This window comes from Octopus sinensis, linkage group LG15 (genome assembly GCF_006345805.1).
Source record: "Octopus sinensis linkage group LG15, ASM634580v1, whole genome shotgun sequence".
Lineage (NCBI taxonomy): Eukaryota > Metazoa > Mollusca > Cephalopoda > Octopoda > Octopodidae > Octopus > Octopus sinensis.
In genome coordinates this window covers 9060486-9083716 of record NC_043011.1, presented here as the reverse complement: position 1 = coordinate 9083716, position 23231 = coordinate 9060486, and the positions used below count along the sequence as shown (strand labels likewise).

General features: G+C 39.6%; 1 protein-coding gene across 2 annotated transcripts; it reads left to right on the top strand.

Annotated features, from left to right (window-relative positions):
* Positions 1 to 23198, top strand: LOC115219806. 2 transcript variants are annotated; one of them, XM_029790079.2, is made up of 13 exons: positions 1 to 188; positions 1846 to 2036; positions 2914 to 3013; positions 3869 to 5476; positions 8882 to 8985; positions 11061 to 11148; positions 12554 to 12639; positions 14320 to 14382; positions 15030 to 15121; positions 17247 to 17320; positions 20425 to 20656; positions 21752 to 21854; positions 22676 to 23198. In XM_029790079.2, the coding sequence occupies exons 2-13, from the start codon at positions 1864 to 1866 to the stop codon at positions 22887 to 22889; spliced, it is 2937 nt and encodes a 978-aa protein (XP_029645939.1). In that variant the 5' UTR covers positions 1 to 188; positions 1846 to 1863; the 3' UTR covers positions 22890 to 23198. The 2 variants fall into 2 exon arrangements, with proteins under 2 accessions (XP_029645939.1, XP_029645938.1); XM_029790078.2 differs by having other exon boundaries at positions 1843 to 2036.
* Positions 23199 to 23231: the final 33 nt, after the last annotated feature.

The following is a 23231-nucleotide window of genomic DNA, read 5'->3' as shown; positions in this document are numbered from 1 at the left end:
TGAATGTTGCGTTTAACGGAAGTGCGCGAGATTCAAACGCTGAGAGTCGAAGAGAAATCGTTTAATGAAGGGATTTAATTAATTGATTGAATTAATTAACAGTCTGGATTAATCGACTGTCTGTTGCTGTTGTTGTCGGTGGTGGTCACGGTGGAAGCAGTTTTCTTGTTGTTGTTGTAACATCGAAGGTAAGTTGACCAAAGATTTGAGGAAAAAAAACAGAATTTGCACTGCGCCCCCCCCCCTTCTGGTTTCAGGGATTTTATGGGGGGGGGATTAACAATAATTAATTAATTAAGACCACCTTCCAGGGTAAAAACTTGTTCTTTTGTGTTGACGAACGTAAAATAAGATTGAAAACGGTTTCTAAGCAAAAGGGGCCAACCAGGGACCCTAGCAAGTATTTGGCCCCGTTCGAGCACAGAATACAATGATTTCATTATTATTATTATTATTTAAACGCGAAGAGATTCAAACGGACAAATATATGAGAATATGATTTAGATGAATACTAAAATTGCGATGTGGAAGCAAATGTTGGTGCCCCCCCCCCCCCGTCATCTTCTCCGTCTTTGAATGTTCCACTGGACCAAGACTGGGAGAAGCGACAAGTCCATGTCGGTCCGCCAAGACATTTTGCTACAAAGACACACGAACGACCGCGATATTGTTGGATGTGGATGTAAATCAATCAATATGCATAAATGTGTGTGTGTGTACATATATATATATATATATACACACACCACATATATATATATATATATATATATATACACATATTTATATATATATATATACACATATATTTATATATATATATATATATACACACACACACACACATATATATATATATATACACATATAAGCACATGCAAATACGTGTGTGTACAGACACACACTCAGATATATAAAAAATAGTGAGGGATTATGAATGTGGGCAAAATACTTGACCTCATCCCTTTTGTAACAACATCTCTTAATCCATCGGTTTTTATATCTTGGATGATAATAAGAGCATTCCTGACCTCTACGATATGACCACCACTCATATCTCTTTATTTTCTAATGGAATTCCCCTACTACGCTAGATAGCTACAACTGAACATTAGAATCTTGGACTGACCAGGTCCTTAAAAAGCCCATCTCAATTACTATTAACACAGCGACCACCTCCGCTCGTATCTGCACCTTCTCCTCCCATCACTCCCCGTCTCACTTGACCCCCACCTAAACACACTTTCAAGCCCAGGATCCCTCCCGCTTCCTCTCCATTGTTTTCCCTTTCACAACCAATTTACAAGAATTCGGTCTAAACATTAATTAGCAATTTTTCCAGTTGTCCACTCCTCTCTGTCTGAAAGGTTTTATTCCTTATATGGGTATGCCTTTCCTCCATGTGAACAACGGAAAAATCATACCTCATATATTTCTCTCAAGTCTCATACAGGAGTTAGGGTTACAAGTTGCTGCCCTCTGTCAGCAGGGATGGACAACACTAAACAATGCCTGGTTCTCTATTGCTTTAGCTATAGATGGTCGATCAGCACTTTAATCTCAATGCCCCGTAACTTAGCAGTTCGGCAATTAGAAATTGCTAAAGGAGGTGTCAAAGTGAAATAAGTTCTAGGGTATTCTGGGCTGAGTCAGAGTCCAATAAAAAGATATCTTTGTCCTATGTTAACAATTCTTGCTTGGATCCATTTGTTGTCTGAACAGTTTTGAGTGTCAGGAGAAAGTGAGTTGGGTGTCACTCCTCACCGTTCAACTACCAAACATTTACATGCTTTGAGTACTTCTCCTCTCCCTGAGGTGTTTATTATTCATCTTTGTTTTTAGCAGTGACCATTCCATGACTTCATGGAGAGTAAAAAGGAGAAAGTTGTGAAAACCTATGGCAGACACAAATCCCGTGTTATTAAGACTGACGTCTGGGAAGATAATATCAAGAAAACTAAACAGACCCTGTTTAGTGGTTCCAATAGCCTCACTCCAGACGAAGATTTTGTAACAACCAGGAAAGCAAACAAAGTGTGAGTATCTTTGATGTTTTGTTTTGTTGTTCCCCGCCTCCACCTCTTTTTGAAACTTGGAAACTGTTGATTGATAGAATAATAACTGGGAGGGGACTTTTTAAGACCCTCCCAGTGGTTAACAATTGTTCTTTGGTGCTAAACAAATGAGTGACAAATCTCTCCTCTGTTATAAGATGCTTGTCTATGTCAGGTGTTAACCCTTGAAGATCTTGTAAAGCTATTGAACTCCTATACTGCAGAGTCACAGGTATTGCTGAAACGACTGCTGTGGCTCTTAAAATCAAGGTTTAAATATTCTGAATCATATACCATATTGTTTTACTTGTCTATCTCCGGTAAGGAGTTTCTCTCTCTGCTCACCCTGCACTCTGCTGTCGATCTATTTTGCATTCTGCCTTCTTGACATAGTTTGACCCTAGATGGAAACAAAGCCCTGTTAAAAGATGGAAATGTTGTCAGCTAACCCTAAGTTGCCCATTAATCTAACTGGAAGCCATCAAACCAGTCTTGTTTTGACGAGATATTCTTTGCACTGATCCCATCTTAGAGTTTTCACCTTTCCGCTCCAGCATCCTGACCTTCTCTTAAGGTTTCTCTCTTTATTCGAATCACTACAACTTTTGCTCCTACTTTGGCCCCTGATGCACACCACACCCACAGTAGCACTGTAGTTACGTTTTTGTGGTCCCTAGTCATCTCTTTGTTCTACCAAAGTTGAGAATAATGTAGGAGCAAAGTGGAGACAACCGAGCGAAACATAAACAAGCATTTTCTGATGAAAGTTTTTTTAAAAAACTGTTAAGAATGCAAGCATGAGATAACTTAGAATTTCTTTTCCAATTAATGTGTTTGTTTTACTTTTTTTTTTGTCCAGGAAAAAAAGAAAGGCAAAAAAATCAAAAAGCGAAGATGAAAAAGAGAATCGATGCCACAGAGAGAAGAGAAGAAATGAAGAGAAATTATTTTTTGATAAAGTAAGGATGTCAGGATTGGAACCAGCTGTTAAAGAACATGTCGTCAGCTGATTCTTTCATGTTAAACTGATTATATTGTTTTTGTTCGAATGTCCAGTGCTTATGATTGCATAAGTCAGTTATTAGTTTAGTTATTCTTTGGTGATATGGTCAAATTTACTGCTAAACTGTGTTTCAGAATAGAACCCCCTCGTCCATATTTTCTCTGCTCTTGGGTACCTACCATATCATCTGAAACTTAAAATTTAAGACTAGTGTTATATTTCCATGGAGAGATTTTTCTCTCTCTCTCTCTTTTCTTATACCATAAAGCACTGACCCTATAAATAGTAGTAACGGCTGAGAAGTTATTTATTTTTATATCATCGTTAATTAATTATTTCTTAATTGCCAGCTTTGATTTACAATATTGCAAATGTCCTCCTCTTCCCTTCATTTAGCAACAAATTCTCACAACATCAGGCTAAAAAGCAAACCACTCACTTCTTTTTATTATTCTGGCTGTGTTGATATTTTTAAGTGGTTTTTTTTCCCAATTATACCAGTTGTTAGCACCTGGATGTTCAACCTTAAAATCTATTTTATCATTTTTTGGTGAAAACAGTGTAAACTTTTCCAGAGTCCTTGCCAAGAAACCTCTCATTGTAACTTCATTGTTATTATTAATTAATTAAATAATTAGCTTCTATCAAAGAACCTTATTAACTGTGACTTGTGTATTTCACTGGTTGTGGAGGGTCTGCATAGACATTACCCTTTCCTTCAGACCAAACTGAATGACCAGCCTTGGACATTGTCTGATTAATTCTAGTCATTATTTAACTTTAATTATATGTGTTTTTTTTTTTATTTCAGGATTTTGTATCCAGTTTCTCTGATTCTTTCAAAGGATCTTCTCCAAAAAATATCAAACATTTACCAAAATCAACCAAGAAAATTGTTCCTCCATCAACTCATAAAAAAAGACTTCCCAACTGGACAAAGCTGAAGGCGTGTTCCCCTGATTTATTCAAAGAATCGAATGAGAAAAGTGTTTCGATGCACTTCAGTGATTTCGACAACTATGAATTGTGCATCTCTGAGTCACCAATTGCAGCAAATCCATATGCAGAGAATTTCCCCAGAGTCACTCGCCTTACAACTACCAGTTTCGATCAGTTGTCTGAGACAAATGATTCCAATTATTTCTTGAGAAATAAACAACATGAATCACGAGACGATGTGCTTCGTGGCACCCGAGCGAAAAAGGCCAAAATTACCACTAGTACTCCTGCATATTTACCTGTTGTCAGGCTAGAGCATAGCCCTGAAATTGAAAAGCATCTTGATAATTTAAAAAACACTAGCAGAGAAAATGGATCATTTCTAAATAGTTACAGAGATGAAAGCTTTGAACAAAATGTCGAAAATGCTGCTAATTATAGCAGTATGTTTTCATCTTCAGTGAGAAGTGGATGCCATCCTACTTCTTCTTCTCCTCGACGCGGCCAAAAAAAAAATAATTGCAATGACAATAGTAATAGCAGCAGCGGTAACTCTGTAGAGGCTTACTCTAGTGCCAAGAGTAGTCCGTTTGATTGTGTTGTTCAGTTAAAAAAACTTGATGCTGGAGTTGAACAGTTGTTAAGCACAGAAAGCTACATCAGCTGTGAGGATTATACTCCGAGTCTGTTTGACGAGAGTTCTGCTGACAGGAAATCTAGACAGGACAAACTATTGCAAAAGAAACAATTGTCTTTGCTGTTGAGTTCTTGTGCTCACTGCTCCCTGGATCAGCCATGTGGGAATGATTGTGCCTACATGAAATACATAATGAGTTCAAGGCCCATCTTTGACATCCTCAATGACTTTAGGGATAATCGTGACCCTTGTCTCAATTCAGGGGAATTTGATTCCTCAGCAGAACTCATTGAGTCTAGCCCTAGGAGTGGATCAAAGTGGCAGAACAGTGGTCATGGTCATGATGATGATTTGTTCACTAATGTAAGTATTGAACATATAAATAGCCTTCTGGAGACTGTATTGTTGTCTAGTGATGAGGCAGCGTCAGAAAAGGAGGATGACATCAACATGGAGAACAGTGGAGATTTGTCACTAAATGACATAAGAGAAGAGGAGGAGGAGGATGAAGAAGAAGAAGAAATTTGTTCAGAACTTGACCCGTCAGATTCCTCAGCCTCTGCAATACATTCTGAGAACCAAAGGAAACAACATTCCCAATCAAATATTGTACAGCGCAGTCCTTACGAAACTCGTGGCAGTAAAATAAACAGCATACTGGGAAACGGTTCCAGACAAACTGGGATAAATGCAGATTTATCTGAGGATGATGATGATGGTGATGGTGATGATGATGATGATGATGGTAATAACAGTGATGATTCTGGTCATGTTGCGGACACTGAACATTCCATTTCTCATTTATCTAACAGTCAGCTGACTCCAACTAGGAAGAGTTTATTGGTAAGTTTTTTTTTTAGTATTATGAATTGTTGTTGTTGTTTCGGCATCATCTTTCATTTAGTATTGACAAAATATGTACCAGTCATATACTGAGGTAGTTGGAGGTGGTGTTTGGGGGGTGGGGGTTCATCTAACAGGCTAACTCCACTCCCTTCATGTAAAAAGCTCCCAACATACTTTGTATAGTGGTTGGCTTTGGTAAGGGCATCCAGCTGCCGAAACCCTACCAATGGAATTGGGTGCAGCTCCTGTCCAACCCATGCCAGCATGGATGATGAGGATGAGATTGTTAAGAGAAGTGAGTTAGTGGCATTTTGTCTGTCTTTATGTTCTGAGTTCAAATTATTCTGGGATTGACTTAGCTTTTTCTCCTTTTGAGGTCAATAAAGTAAGTACCAGTTGAATACTGGGGTTGATGAAATTGACTTGCACCTTCCCAAGAATTTGAGGCGTTGTGCTTCAAGCAAAAAGATAATTAATAGAATTGGCAGAGCATTGAACCTAATCATCATCATCATCATCAACATTTAGCGTCCGCTTTTCCATGATGGCATGGGTTGGACGGTTCAACTGGGGTCTGGGAAGCCAGGAGGCTGCACCAGGCTCCAGTCTTGATCTGGCAGTGTTTCTACAGCTGGATGCCCTTCCTAACGCCAACCACTCTGTGAGTGTAGTGGGTGCTTTTTACGTGCCAGACGAGGCTGGCAAACGGCCTCGATCGGATGGTGCTTTTTACGTGCCACCGGCATGGAGGCCAGTTGGGCGGCGCTGGCTACGGCCACGTTCGGATGGTTCTCTTACGTGCCACCAGCACTGGTATCACAGCTACAAATTCCATTTGATGTTGATAGATTACGATTTTGATTTTGATTTTCACTTGCCTCAACAGGTCTTCACAAGTGGAGTTTTGTGTCCCAAGAAGGAAAGGAATGTATAAGTGGGCTGGCTACATCCCAGGGCCACGGGATTATGGCCTCACTTGTCCTGCCGGGTCTTCTCACGCACAGCATACTTCCATAGGTCTCGGTCTCTAGTCATTTCCTCGGTGAGATCTAAAGTTTGAAGGTCGTGCTTCACCACCTTGTCCCAGGTTTTCCTGGGTCTACCTCTTCCACAGGTTCCCTCAACCGCTAGGGTGTGGCACTTTTTCACACAACTATCTTCAGCCATTCTTGCCACATGACCATACCAGCGCAAACGTCTCTCTTGCACACCACAACTGATGCTTCTTAGGTCCAACTTTTCTCTCAAAGTACTTACACTCTGTTGAGTATGAACACTGACATTACACATCCATCGGAGCATACTGGCTTCATTTCTTGCGAGCTTACGCATATCCTCAGCAGTCACAGCTCATGTTTTACTACCATGTAGCATGGCTGTTCGTACACATGCATCATACAGTCTGCCTTTTACTCTGAGCGAGAGGCCTTTTGTCACCAGCAGGGGTAAGAGCTCTCTGAACTTTGCCCAGGCTATTCTTACTCTAGCAGTTACACTTTCAGCACACCCACCCCCGCTACAGACTTGGTCACCTAGGTAGCGGAAGCTATCAACTACTTCTAGTTTTTCTCCCTGGAATGTGGTAGAAGATGGTCTCTCTGTATTTTCAGTGTTTATTACTCCTGAGCATCTGCAACAAACAAAAACTATTTTCCTAGTTTGCCACATACAAAAACTATCCTCCCAGTTAGCCTCCCTTTGACATTGCTGCACCTCTTATGTGTCCATAGCTTACACTTGATGCATCTTATAGAGTTTCTACCTACGCCTTTTCTACAGATCGAGCAGGGCCATCTACCTGAAGGCGTTTGTGATTTGTCTACCTTCCTACTGATTACGACTTTGGTTTTAGCTAGGTTGACTCTAAGGCCCTTCGATTGTAATCCTTGCTTCCACACCTGAAACTTCTCCTCCAGTTCTGATAGTGACTCAGCAATTAGGGCAAGGTCATCAGCATAGAGGAGCTCCCTGGGGCTACCTGTCTTGAGTTCCTCCGTTATTGCTTGGAGGACTATGATAAATAGGAGGGGGCTTAGGACTGAACCTTGGTGGACCCCTACCTCTACCCGGAATTCTTCACTGTACTTGTTGCCAACCCTCACCTTACTAACAGCGTCCCTGTACATGGCTCGTACAGCTCTCACTAACCATTCATCTATCCTTAGTTTCCTCATTGACCACCAGATAAGGGATCGGGGGACCCTGTCAAAGGCTTTCTCCATGTCGACGAAAGCCAGGTACAGAGGTTTATCTTTGGCTAGGTATTTCTCCTGCAGCTGTCTCACCAGAAATATGGCATCAGTGGTGCTTTTCCCTGGCACAAATCCAAACTGCATCTCGTCCAAGTTGACTCTCTCCCTAATCAGTTGGGCTATGACCCTCTCCGTAACCTTCAATAGCTTGTGGTATTTAGTTCCATGTTTTTACTGTATGCATCCATTACCACAAACCACTCACACACACACACACTTTCTCTCTGTTTATCTCTCTTGGCACTGATGCTGCCTCTGACTTACACATAGGCAAGATCTGTGTGTTGATGAACCAGAACATTTCTAAAAGACTCTTCAGGCGCCTTCATTCACAGATCAGTCTAAAGAGTTGAGTGGAAAACTTCATTACAAACCAAAGTCCTAGAAGTTGAGCAGAATCCTTCATCAGAGTCCTTCATGGTTAAGCAAGGACCTTCATTCGCTGATCTAAATCTAAAAGGTTAAGTAGGGCCCATCACAGATTTAAGTCTTTACACAAAACATTTGCTGTTTCATCCTCAAAGACATCCAATCTTACTGAGACCATTTACTTTCCTTCATTTCTTCCCCATTCTATATTCCTCTCTTATTCACTCAAGCCACTCTGCCTCCTCTAAGACATCCTTAGATGATAGCAAAGGTTTATTCCTTATTTCCCATGTTGTGTTTTTTTAAGGATAACTAACCCCTTACACATTGGATGCTTGGGTGTCCGTACATAGACTTCTACCTTTTGTAAGATTTCTAGTTCCTGCCATTGAAATCACTTTCCAGGTGTTCTTCAGACAGTACTGACCTCTAGTTCCCACCTCACTGACATTATCCTACACTTCCTAACACTCAGCAAACAGACAAGGATCATCACTTCTGCTCCTTCTCTTCTCACCTTTAAATAAACAACAAACTAACCCTCAACTTTCACTTCTTTCTCTCAACTCTTTCACACTTCTCTACTTCAGTGTTGGGCACCAGATTTCTCTCACACACTCTCCACTTCTCTCACACACTCTCTCTGTCTGCATATCTTTGTCATTGTCTGTCTCTTTATCTCTTTTTGTCTTTCTTTCTCTCCCTTTATCTGTGTGTCTCTCTCTCTCTCATAAATAAATAAGATGTCTTGTTGTCACCCACCTCTCACCTCTGTCACCAGGCCATCCTGTCACCCATCAAGTGTCCACTTTCTCCGAAATCCAAAATATTGAAGCAGTGTCAACAGGATCGATTTATTTCATTCACTGAGTGCATCAAACCAGAGTAAGTCTTTTTTTTGTTTGTTTTTGATTAGATTTAATTAGTTATCAAATAATTGTCATTATGAAATAGGCACACGTATAACTGTGATGGTTTGGCAGTTTGTTTCTCTATCACATGGTTTCCGGGTCACTTCCACTGTGCCGTACATTGAACAAGTGTCTTCGCCCTCTAGCTCCGGCCAACCAATGTTTGTGTGAATTTCAGAGAAGGAAACTGTATGAAGCTTGGTGTGTATATGTGTATGCATATGTCTGTCTGTCTGTGTATATGTCAATGTGTCTATGAATGCATACATTTTGTTTTTGTTTTGCATGTAAAAGTGTTGAGCTACAAATGGTGAAGATTGTTGACAGTTCTCTAGCATCAGACTATTTGAAAGCTCTGTGCCTTAGAAGACATGTCAAAGAAAGAATTCCTTATATGAAAAACGGGCAAGAGTTACTGTCAAGAAGAGTATCTGGCTATAAAACAATGCTTCAATAAAGTGTATGCTTCTAACCCATGCTGGCATAGAAAAATAGAACATCCACCAGCACACCACAGGCAAAGAGGCACCTTGTAGATGGCCCTAACTCTGCTAATCAGTCTTAAAGAAACACATTATATATATGCGATTCAATATGGGGCCGCGTGTGTATCGTTGGTGATTTTCTTCCTCCGTCTTCCCTTCCTTGGACCTTTCCTCTTTCTATGTTTCTGACGAAGAGCTCCGCTCGAAACATTAAATCCTCCTTCTTTCCTTTCCTTTCCTGATCGTCCAATAACACTATACTTGTTCCACATCCTCATGTTGTTGTGTTTTCTCTTTGTTCATGTTTGGATTAACTATATATATATATATATATATATATATATATATAAAAACACACATACATATAAATAACAAATTTTTCCTTAAAGAAGGAAAGGAAATCCCCCCCCCTTATGTTTTATTTCTTTACATTTTTGAGTTTTTTTCCATGTGACTTCCATTTTGTTTCTCCTCACTTTGTTTATCTTGAATTTATTTTTTAATTTATTACTGAAATTATTGTCAATGTGTTACTTTTTTTTAAATTTTTTCTTTCTTTAAAAAAAATAACCAGTCACAGACTTGTCGACCCTTCCTTTGCCCCCCCCCCCCCCCCGCAGCCCATTCTTCCACCCGCCCACCCCCCATTCTCTCTTCCCAGTTGTTGCAGCATCTCTTCTGTGTTTTACCACACTATAAATATACGTTCACAGGTACAGCATGACCATCACTACTTCCAGTTCTCTTGTATGGGATGCCCCCACATCATCCTCAACCAGACACACCTCACTTCTTGCCCTCCACCCCACAATATCTCAAAAGCTTTCTATCTATTATTAAAAAAAACAATCAAAACAACATTTTCATATTCCCAGTTGCTCTTTTGACCGAACTGCTGCACAGGATGATGTGCTGCTGTGGTTGTCCTGATGTCTAATGCATCAGGTGCAGCTGTTGTCCTGATGTCTAATGCATCAGGTGCAGCTGTTGGCCTGATGCCACTGGCTGTACAAAATCTTGATGAACTAAATTCAACGATTATTTTTTTCTTTAACATATCTATCATTCCTGAGAAAGCCATGACTATCACAACTTCTAGCAGGATCTGGTCCTGGGGTACTTCTAATAGGATCTAATCCTGTGGTAACTCTAGCAGTATCTAGCCCTGGGGTAACTCTAGTAAGATCTGGTCCTGGGGTACCTCTAGCAGGATCTGGTCTTGGGGTACCTCTAACAGGATCTGATCCTAGGGTAACTCTAGCAGGATCTGGTCCTGGGGTACCTCTAGCAGGATCTGGTCTTGAGGTACTTCTAACAGGATCTGGTCCTGGGATACATCTAGCAGGATTTGGTCCTGGGGTGCTTTTAACAGTATCCACTCTGCTGTAAAAATTCAGCTCAGTTCCCCGCCATAAATATCTGGAGGCTCGCCATCAGTCGTTGAAACCTTAAAAAACATTCATGGGTGCTGTTCTTCCCTCTTTTGATCCATTGTAAAAAAGGTGATGGATAGTCAGCTTCCCGTCTGTCCTTCCAGGCTTTGAGTATTTTCATTCTGTTGCAGTGTTATGCAGAAATGTGTGAAGATTGGTGAAGGTGTGTATGGAGAAGTTTTCCGAACAACCAAACATAAAAAGTCTGTGGCACTAAAAGTAAGTTACAGCTTTTTTTCTCTCTCTCTTTTTTTCTTTTTTTTTATGTTGTGCTTGAGAAGAAGACCCACCAAGCCAAGTGAAATCCTAGTTATAGTGTCACGCATCTGTGCCGGTGGTGCAGAACAGCACCCAGTACACTCTTGGAGTGGTTGGCATTAGGAAAGGCCATCCAGCCATATATTTCTTTACTGCCCACAAGGGGACAAACAAGGACAGACAAAGGGATTAAGTCGATTACCTCGACCCCAGTGCGAAACTGGTAATTTATTTATCGACCCCAAAAGAATGAAAGGCAAAGTCGACCTCAGCGGAATTTGAACTCAGAACGTAACGACAGATGAAATACTGCTAAGCATTTCGCCCAGTGCGCTAACGTTTCTGCCAGCTTGCTGCCTATATGGCATCCAGCCATAGAAACCATGCCAAAACAAACTGGAGTCTCATGCAGCCCCTCAGCCTGCCAGCCCTGGTCAAACTGTCCAGCCCATGCCCAGCATGGACAACAGATGTTAAATGATGATGATGATGATGAATACTCCATAAATCATCGACTGAGGCTACAATTTTACACAAAGATTTACCTTTCTTTTCAGAAATATTTCACTCAGTTGAGCCCAGGTCTGGAAAATTCACCATAAACATTTTTGCTGTGGTAAATTTCACCATAAAGGAGGCCCATAAGCAGACTGTCAACTAGTTTGTTCATTTTAAAGAAATTAACTTTCTCTTATTGCTAGCTTAGTCGATGAAGTTGACATTTTAAGAAAACAGAATTTTTTCTTTCTTAACTGCAAATTTTTTGATGGCAAAATTTCCTAGAAATAGTTCAGTTTACTTCTTGCATTTGCAGTTGACTTGTTTTCATGCTCTGCTGTTTAAAAAAAATAGGATTTTTAAGTTTTATTTTTGTCTCTCTAGCACTACCATTTAGTCTGTAAGTGGTCATCCAGTTTGCTAGAACTAGTAGCCAAATGTCCCTTAAATCTTAAATGATGGAGGGATAGACTGAACAGTGTGGTTGCTGGTGTATATGGAAAGACAAGCTAGTCATGGTTTGAACACCTATGATCCTAATTCAGCTTTGTCAGAGCTGACCTTTGGCCAAACAACGACAACAGTAAGAGAGAAAGGAGATACAAATTTGCCCTCCCCCCCTCTCCTTCATACTGATGTCAGTTCAAAGATATTTCTGATGATGATGATGATGATAGTGGTGGCAGCAGCAATTAACTGTAGAAATAAAGAGTCATCCATAAAGAGATTTGGTTCCAACCACCCTGTTTTTACAAACATTAAAAGCAACTGTAAAACGGCAACAATGCCCACTTCCTCTATAATTTTGGGGTTCTTTTCTGATCAGAATTCTTAACATTTACCTGAATTATATTTTCTTCTTCTCCAGATCATTCCAATTGAAGGTACCTTTAATGTTAATGATTGTGCACAGAAAACCTTTGGGGAGATGCTGCCAGAAATTGTGATCTCACAGTAAGTTTGCTTTTTTTTTTATTATTATTATTATTGAGTGAAAGGGCAGTGCATGCTATCAAAGTGACACTGGGGTAAAATATACACAGCCCAGTATACCCATCATGACTACCCATCCTATAAGGGTACACCAGGCACATGCATCACAACCATGTGTGTAACATGGTGACCTCATATCAAGACAACCAGCGCACGACCTTTCAAGTGGAGCCCAGTTAGAATTTTCTTCAGGTCGAGTACCCCATCTTGCTCAAAAAGTCCCTGAATAAGCATTGTTTAAGGATGTTGAATTAGATACCCATGTTTCCAGAGATGAAGTATCCAAACCCCAAAGAATTCCTCTCAATACATGGTTATGATTCTCCCTCACTGCTATTATTATTATTATTATTATTATGGCATTGAGCTGGCAGAATCGTTAGCATGCTGGAGAAAATGCTTAGCAGTATTTCGTCCATCTTCATGTTCCAAGGTCAACTTTACCTTTCATCCTTTCAACATCAATAAATTAAGTACCAGTTAAACACTGGGGTTGATGTAATCAACTATTCTCCCCCCCCAAAAAATTTCAGGCCTTGTTTCCTATGTCTGGTCAGGTGATTGCACTGGATCATTGCATCCCACAGGATTTTGCAATTCTCATCCTCGCTGACTCCTGGGGTTTGCTCATACCTCATCTTTGCTCTTTGTAAGCCATGATTTCTACAGAGGTCCCAATGGATCCTTCCTGCCACATTATCATGGCATCTTTTGTATTTGCGTTTTGCCAATTTTAGGCATTCACTATCAATGTGCCATACCGTTTCACCTCTCTCACCACACATTCTGCACTTGTTGCTATCGGTATTGCTGTCTATTCTGCACTTCATATAGTTGATCCTTAATGCTTGTTCTTTAGCTGCACATATGAGTGCTTTTATCTCTATCTTCAGGTCACTCCTCCTCATCAATAGCCTTCGGTACTCTGTATCTGTGTTGGCGTTCACATCTCTTGTGAACTGACCATACATTTCTCTCTCCTTCTATGCTGTTACTTTTTTTGTGTTCATTTCTTCTTCAATTTTTTCTTTCATTACACAATTCTCAGTTTTGATGGCGCTGGCCTTCTTTGTATTTCAGCAATAGCTCCCTGCTTCGAGACAGTCCTGGCAGCTGATCAGACCTCTCCCACCCTTTCTTCTGGACAAGTATAGTCTATCAGTGTTACTTTTAGGGTGCAAAGCTCCATGTACTGTCAACATTTTTCTTTTTATTATTATTATTATTATTATTATATATGGCAGCCTGGTGTGGTTATATCAGAACAACAGGAGTAGCAAAGTCTCACCACTGTGGGCTGTAGACAACCACTGATCACATCTTACCACAGTTCCTTACTGCCAAAATATTTATTCAAATGTTTACCCCCTGATCTTGTTATTGAGGTTGCAGAGGTGGTTCTGACTGTAAAAACTTCTGCATTTCAATTTTGTAGGTTCAAATTCTACTGCGGTTGACTAAGTATTTTTTCCCTTCAAGGTCAATATAATACCAGTCATACCTCCTGGTCATCTGTCCCTTTTTTTTTTCTTTGGAATATTGATCTCATGCTTTGGCAAGTGGAAGTATTGTGGATACAGTAGTAGTAGTAGTAGTATTCATTGCATAACTATGGTAACTATGGCTGTTTTATTTCAACAGAGAACTCAGTGAATTGCAGTTTGGTGTTGAGGAGCAGACAAGGAATTTCATCTCAGTGAACGAGTAAGTCTGTCTGTGTGTCTCTCTCTCTTTTGTCTTAACTTTGGAAGTGGCTATTGACTGCTGTGGTCTGTCTTAGATAATGAAGACGTGGGTGTTGGTATATCATGGAGGCAGGCACACGATGGCATTGGTAAACTCTAGAAGCATTTAATGGTAAAGATAAACCATGCAGGTATATGATGGAATTGGCAAAAACTGAACCCAGCTTCTGTCCTGCTAAAATATGCGCTGCTGCTGCTGCTTCAACAACTGCACCCAACAACAATGTGTTGGTCATCTGTATTACGGGTTGTTGACTGTATTCTTTGATATTGCCATGGTCAGCCACGGAATCTTCTGCCAGAATTGGTATAACGATTTTAGATTTTGAAGGAAACTCCAAAACTTTACTTTGTAGTCTACACGTGGACATATGTGGACAGCGTTTGGATTTGTTATGATGTCACAATGAAATCAGCTGAAAAAGGCTTTGTGGCCAACGTTACTATATGGTGGACTGATTTATACTGAGAGGAGACTCACCAACAACTCAGCCACCCAAGGATTACAGACCTCAGGACTAATAGCTGCTTATCTTCTGCCATTATCACCACAACCACTATTAAACTTTATAAAATTCTATGATCTCTCTTTCACTTTCCTTATAGCGTAAGCTGTGTAAAAGGGAAATACCCAGCTCAATTACTGAAACAGTGGGATATATTCCACAAGAATAAGCAATCTGATAACGACAGACCAGGTCAGTATATATATATATATATATTACATGTTGCTTCTAGTCTCTGGAGAATATCTAAAAGACAGGCAAAGAGTTCTTTATGTAATTATGTTTTAGTGATTGTAGTAATTATGAACCTCACTGTAATATTTCTGCCTAAGGGGGGAGACACTGGTGCACGGGTGGCTATGGGGTCGACAAGTTTGCTTCCCAACCCCGTGGTTTGGGGTGCAGTACCACTGCATGCAGCCTTAGGCAACTGGGGTCTCCCAAAGCCTTGTGTGTGGATTTGATTGGCCAAAGTTGTAAGAGGCCTGTCATATATAGACATATCTGTACTTGTGTGTTTCAGTCCCCTTCTTTTGAAATCACATCATTATTGTAAATGAGTGTCACTGTTACACAAGCAGTGTCATTCATTTCCAATCTTCTGTGAAAACATGTTTGGTCCTGGGGAATTGTTACCCTTTCCTGGAAGCAAGAGGAAGGCCATAGAAATCCTGCTTCAGAAACTGTCTGATCCATAAAATGATGACGATGATACTGATAATGATGATGGCCTGTGAAGTGTCACCAACTTTCTGAGGTGTCTTCAGCAGTGATGGAAAATTTAGTAAAAGAGAAAAGAAACGAAAATGTGGAAGTCTCGTTTTAGAAGCATTTAACCCTTTTGTTACCGTATTTCTGTTGAGATGCTCTGTGTTTCTTTCAATTAATTTTAAATCGCTAGTCACAATGCACTTTGCATCGTTTTAGCTTTCTAATGAGGCCACCCTACTGACTAAGTCAGCAGGCCAAAATACATACATATACATATGTATATATATACATATACACACACATATATATATATATATATATATATATATACATACATACATGCATACACACACATACATACATACATACAGGATGAGCCAAAAGTCATGCACAAAATTCAATGTTCTAGAATTGTCCATGACATGTTTCAGTTTTTCTAAAATTGAATAAAACAATATTGAACACATACGTACTTGTACACGATGAACAAAATGAATAATAATAATAATAACAACAATAATAATAATAATAACTACACTCACGGAGTGGTTGGCGTTAGGAAGGGCATCCAGCTATAGAAACACTGCCAGATCAGACTGGGCCTGGTGCAGCCATCTGGCTTCCCAGAACCCAGTTGAACCGTCCAACCCATGCCAGCATGGAAAGCGGACGTTAAACGATGATGATGATGATGATGATGATAACAAAGAATTTATTGAAATGACTTAGTCATCATTAAGCTGGTGTTAGGAACATATATTGTGACTAAGGTTTGTTGGAAGATCTTAATTCAGAACTTTTGAAAACAAGACATTTGTACTACAGAGCCAGAGCTGGTTTTAGCCAGGTTGGTAACGAAAGGGTTAATGAAGTTTGTAAAATAACTTTGTGTTTGGAGGAGCTTCCAGCTTGAGACATCACCATTTACCTCCTCATGGAACTGGGAGGGACCATGTTTTATAGACTTTATTCTAAATGACTCAGTATTGTTAGCTGTAAATAGATACCACATTAATTATTGTGTCTCGCTTATGTTAATTTTGGTGTAAGCAAAAATGAAAATAATTGTATCAAATACAAGATGTTGTAATTAGTAATGGCAAGCAATTGTTAACCTGTGAGAGCACCATTTGAGCGTGATCGTTGCCGGAGCGGCTATCTGGCCTCCATTCGAGCGTGACTGTTACCAGCATCACCTTACTGGCACCTGTGCCGGTGGCATGTGTAAAAAGATTCGAGCAATGTCATTGCCAGTACCGCTTGACTGGCCCCCGTGCCAGTGGCATGTAAAAAGCACCCACTACACTCTCGGAGTGGTTGGCATTAGGAAGGGCATCCAGCTGTAGAAACACTGCCAGATCAAGATTGGAGCCTGGTGCAGCCATCTGGTTTGCCAGCCCTCAGTCATTCGTCTAACCCATGCTAGCATGGAAAGCAGATGTTAAACGATGATGATGATATGTCATTTAATTCTATATAAGAGGACAACAGTGTTGTTGTCATGGGAACCAAATATTTCACTTTGGTCAGGTTTGTGTCACTGACTTCGTTGTTAACCAATTTTATGCAAGGAAATGCTCTTAATTTTTTTTTACTTTATTTCCAGACATATTCTCAGCTGATCAACTGTTTGTGGTGTTTGAGTTTGGAGATGGTGGTTCCACATTGGAAGATTTCAAGGTAACTTTATTACTATTTTGATTAGAATCAGTTCAACTTCAGACAATCTGTCTCATAATGTTTGTTCTGTTGGCTCTTTACATTTTGAATTCAGTTCCCATCAACTTTAACTTTGCGTTTTCATCTCTATCTGGAGTGTGTTCGGGAGGGGTTTAATAAAAAAAGGGAACAGTCAAGTAATCAGGTTTATGCTATTCTCTAATCTCCTCCTCCTCCTCCTCAAACTTCTTGGCCTTGTGTGTAAGTCTGAAACTGTTGTTGTTATTGTTGTTATCACTATTATTATTATTTTTATTATTAATAATAAGAAGAAGAGTAGTAGTAGTAGTAGCAGCAGCAGCAGCAGCAAACTTACAGATAGTTAGCATGCCAAGCAAAATGCTTAGTGGCCTTCCATCTGTCTTTATGTTCCAAGTTCAAATTCCACCATGGTTGACTTTGCCTTTCATCATTCAGGGTCAGTGGAATAAGTACCAGTTGAATACTGGGGTCAGTCAAATCAACTGATCTCCTCCCTTGAAATTGCTGGCCTTGTGCCAAAATTTCAAACCATTTATTATTATTATTATTATCTTTGGCTTTTGCTTAGTATTTGTACAAGTTGGCTCCAAGTCTCATCGAGAGACAACAAGTTAGAAGTTCATGGTGTTATGCCTAAGGTGCCATATTGGTTTTGCACAAAGTATAGTTCTAAAGAATGCTTAAGGAAAGAAGAAAATTATGAGTTTGTTTTAAAATTTGAGATTACATCGACAGTACTTTACATAGGATATGGGCAGTTCCCATGAGCACTATCTTTTGAATTTCTGCCATTTTGGAGTTTCCTGGTATCTGAGCTATGTAGCAATCAGCCCCTTTTGCTATCATTCCTCAGGCACCTATGACAACAGGTATTGTTTTAGTCTTCAGGTTCCACATTTTGCTAATTTCTATCTCAAGGGCTTTATACTCGCTCAGTTTTTGGTAGGTCTTGACAGATACGTTTGTATCGATTGGGACAGTCATATCAATGAGGAGGCATGTTCTTTGTCTGAAGTCTTTCAATATGATGTCTGGCCTATTTGCATCTATCTTTCTGTCAGTTTGAATGGTGAAGTTCCAGAGGAGTGAGATGTGATTATTTTCAAGCACTGGAGGTGGTTTGTGTTCCCACCAGTTTTTATCATGGGACAGGTCTAAGTTTTTGCATATTACCCAATGAACTTTACTGCACTATCATGCCTGTTGAGGTACTCTGTATTATTATTGTTATTGTAGAAGAAGAATCTCAGATAGTTCTTAATTTCCATTCCTCCAGGGTCATCATCATCATTTAACGTCTGTTTTCCATGCTGGCATGGGTGGACGGTTTGACTGAGGTTTGGAGAGCCAGTAGCTACACCAGGCTCCAATCTGATCTGGCAAAGTTTCTACAGCTGGATGCCCATCCTAATGCCAACCACTCCAAGAGTGTGGTGAGCGCTTTTTTCATGCCACTGGGCCAAGAGCCTGGCATCAATCACGTTCAGATAGTGCTTTTTTCATGCCACCAGCGCAAGAGCCAGTCACAGGGTCCTGGCATCGGCCACATTCAGATGGTGGTTTTTTATGTGCCACTGGCATGGGAGCCAGTCAGGAGGCACTGGTCACAGCCACGATATTGGTTTTACTTGACTCAGCAGATCTTCTCAAGCATCACGCATCAGGGGTACACTTAACTGGGCTGGACATGTGTGGCTGCGATCTCACTTTCATTGCTGGGTCTTCTCATTTACAGCATATTTCCAAAGGTCTCAGTCTCCTGTCATTGCTTCTGTGAGACTCAATGTTCGAAGGTCATGCATCACCACCTTATCCCATGTCTTCTTGGGTCTACCTCTTCCACAGTTAAGAAGTGGCATTTCCTCACACAGTTGTCCTCATCCATACACATCACATGACCATGCCAGTGCAGTCGTCTCTCTTGCACACCACATCTGGTGCTGCTTATGCCCAACTTTTCTCTCAGGGTGTTTACACTCTGTCATGTATGCACACTGGCATTACCCATCCATCAGATCATACTGGCCTTCCTTTCTTTCAAGACTACGCATGTCCTCATCAGTCATGGCCCATGTTGCACTGCCATGTAGCATGGCATTTTGCACACATGCATCATACAGTTCACCTTTCATCCTGAGCAAGAGACCCTTAGTTGCTAGCAGAGGTAGGAGCTCCCTGAACTTTGCCCAGACTATTCTTATTCTAGCCTCTGCTCTCTCAGAGCAACCACCTCCCCTACAGACTTTGTCGATAAATATAATACCAGTCACATATTAGGTTATGGTGTTATCGTCCTACCTCAAAATTACTGCCCTTATGGCTAAAATTGCAACAATTATTATTTTATCATTGTTGAAAAAAAGTAGAGTTATTTCCCTTATACTGTGATGGCGGTTGTTTGTGCCTGTTATCACGTGATCATCATTTTTATAATTTATAACTAACGACTTATATCTTACATAACTGCTGTAATGATATCTTCATATAGATTAACTCTACATCGGGGACGTATTTAAGTAACTGTTCTGTCCTGAACGTTGATCAGGTAACGCTCATGTAGTTCCCATACAACACTATAAACTACTATTTGTGATGGCCAAATCTGATTAGTTCCAATAGTAAGGATATAAACTAACGACTTTGGCTAGGTTTGAACTTATAACCATTTAATCAGATGTGAACCACCTTGATTTATGCACATAACGTGATGTAGCGAGAAGGTGGATCTATCTAGCATGAAAATGGGATGACGTTAATGAGAGCAGTTGCAACAGCTCAGAAGTTTAAATGGTACCCTTTCCATTTAAAAGTTGCACATGTGTGTTTCTGTGTGTGTTTTTAAATGTCTTTAGAACTACATAAATTAACGTGTCCTAGTCTTTTTGAATGACTGAAATGTGATTTAATGGAAATTTAGTTATTATTTCTAGCAGGTGAGGCAGGACCATAAGGATTCCTGCAATGGGTTCATAAGGGACCAATAGATTTATGTTTTTGTGAAAGATTCTTTCTGTATTTGATCCTGTGTCTTCTGTAACAACCACATTTAATAGCTTGGTTTCTGTTTGCTGTGATTCTTGCAGTTCAACAATTTACGACAAGCCAAGAACATTCTCCTGCAAGTCATCTACAGTCTTGCGGTTGCTGAGTCGGCTCTGAAATTTGAACACCGGGACCTTCACTGGGGTAACGTATTAGTGCACCCGTGCCCTGATGACGTTGTCGACTTCTCTATAAAAGGGATCAAAATGTCTTTACCCTTGATGGGTATGGAGGCAAGCATCATTGATTTTACCTTGTCACGACTCAGTAAAGGTAAGTCAAAGTCAACAATTTTGAGGCTTCACTTCAAGAAAACTTGTTTTCTTTAGAGTGACCTATTTCTTTTATCATCATCATCATCACTAACATCTTCATCATCAATATTTGTCCTCCCCTTTCTAAGGTCTATACCAGGTTTTATTCTATGTTCTTTATGCATAAATGTTATCAGTTATCAGTTTGCAGCTCTTTACTCAACATGCAGGACTTGAACACCTGTTTTGTAGATCTTAAACCACCTCTGACGAGGTTCAACTTTCAAATAATTTTTAATTTTATTAATTTTCTGAAGGTCTTGAATTGAAACGGCTGTAAGGGATGTTTGTCAATTTTTTAATTAATAAATAATAATTTATTGTTTATCTCTCTATTTTCTTATCTTATTTTATATATATATAGCAATGTTTATATGCCAACAGAATGTGGCAGTCGTATAGAGGATGACTTTACTGTTGTTTTAGCCCCAGGAAAACATTTTTTCTAGCTGGCTATCGACACACAAGTTTTGCCACTAGCTTGTAGTTGTCTCACACTGAAGACAAACAACATCCAGGAACCTAGGTCTGTGAGTATTACGTAAGACTAGAGATGGGAGTGATGAACTCCCTTGCAAATGTACGGACACAGACTCGTGTGTCGATAGCCAGCTGGAAAAATGTTTTCCTAGGAAGTAGATATGAGAGCGATGGTACTTTCAAAATACCATCACTAGTGGCTTCCACTAATGATGGTATTTTGATAGTACCATCGCTCTCGTATTTATGTATTTCATTTGTTTGAGTAGTGTTTGGCCACTTCAAACAAATTTGCGAGCATTGTATGGGGCAAATTTTAGTGATGCTGGCTGACAAGAATCAGGCACCATTTGGCACTAACTTCGAAATCCTGATATCAAACTGACCAGCAGAGATAAGAAGATTTTATTGTTCATTCAAACTTTTTCTTATCGTGCTTGCATTAATTCTATGATTATTCCGTGGCACTGAAGTATTTTTTACTTCTATTTTTAGCAGTGCAGGTGCTCACGTAGCACCCTTGTATATATATATATATAAATATATAAATCAATGTTTTTTATATTTATTCCAGACGATTGTACCGTATTCTGTGATTTAGCTCCAGATGAAGAACTGTTCCAAGGAAGTGGAGATTACCAATTCCATGTCTATCGAATGATGAAGATTGAGACAGAGTAATATGTTTTCCCTTTTCATTTTCACTAAATTTCTACGACTGATTCCTTCTCCCTTAAAACAAGAACCTGCTCTTCCCCATCTTCTCTCATACTTTAACCCCTGTTTCCTAACAAAGCCCCCCTCAGGTTTCCTAGTCTTTAGGGTTGCATGGCGATGTCAAGAGTGCTGATGGTATGGAAAAGCACTCAATACTCACTGTAAAATGTTTGCTGTTAGAAGGGGAATCCAGGCATAGAAATCCTATAAAAACAGACACTGCATTGACCACCAGATAAGGGAGTTGAAGACCCGGTCAAAGGCTTTCTTGATGACAACAAAAGCCAAGTACAGAGATTTGTTTTTGACTAAATACTTCTGCAGTTTCTTCACCAGGAAGATGGCACCAGTAATGCTTCTTCTGGATTCAAAACCAAACTGCATCTCATCCCATTGTATGTGTGTGTGTGTGTGTGTATCTACCGTCACTGCTTGACAGCTGGTGTTGTTTTGTTTACATCCCTCTAATTTAGCAGTTCAGCAAAAGTGATTGATAGAATTAGTACCAGGCTTTAAGAAATATGAGCACGTGTCAATATGTTTACAAACCTTCAAGGCAGTGCCCCAGCATGGTCACAGTCTACTGACTGAAACAAGTAATGGGTAAAACAAAACAAAAAGAGATTATTTAATTAATAATCCATTATCTTTCTTTTTATGGGGAAATATTTGATAATTTAATCGATTTTTTTTAATAATTTTAAAAAGTTCTGTTTCTTAAAACCAGTTTTTTTGTTTTTTCTGATTCAGTTTCCTATTTTCTGTAAATTTTATTTTCCAGGAATCAGTGGGATCGCTTTTGTCCACGCAACAATGTCTTTTGGATCCATTATCTTGCAGACAAGCTTCTGCATTGTAAAAAATATGAACAATGCACACGGAAAGATCGAGAGATTCTCCGAGGCTTACGACAATTTGTAGATGAAGCTACAGAATATAAATCTGCTGTGGATTTGGTTTTTTCTTGTGATTTTATCCAAATAACAGATGAGTGAAGACCAAAACTGGCTTTAGAATGGATTTCAGGATGTTTTTTGTTAAATAATTGTAAATTTTATTTATTTATGACAAATGAACAAATTGTGAGAGGATATGGAGAGGAAGAAGGAAAGAGATTGTGTGTGAGTGAAAGTGAAGAAGAGAAATAGATTGTGGTGAGAGAGGGGTCATCAGTGCCATTCCAATTCTAGTAACATCTGTATATTGTAAATAAAAAGATGAATGTATTGTTAATTTTTTATAAATCTCGCTGCATTGCAGATTTTAATTTTGACTTAATTAAAAATATTGTAATTCAACTGTGATTAACTTCTCTGCTGAATTAAATTGTGGCATTA

Coding starts and splice junctions, on each gene's coding strand:
- LOC115219806 (XM_029790079.2), top strand. CDS start 1,864: ATGGAGAGTAAAAAGGAGAAAGTTGTGAAAACCTATGGCAGACACAAA. Junction 3,014..3,868: donor AGAAATTATTTTTTGATAAA/GTAAGGATGTCA, acceptor TTTTTATTTCAG/GATTTTGTATCCAGTTTCTC. Junction 21,855..22,675: donor ATGATGAAGATTGAGACAGA/GTAATATGTTTT, acceptor TTTATTTTCCAG/GAATCAGTGGGATCGCTTTT.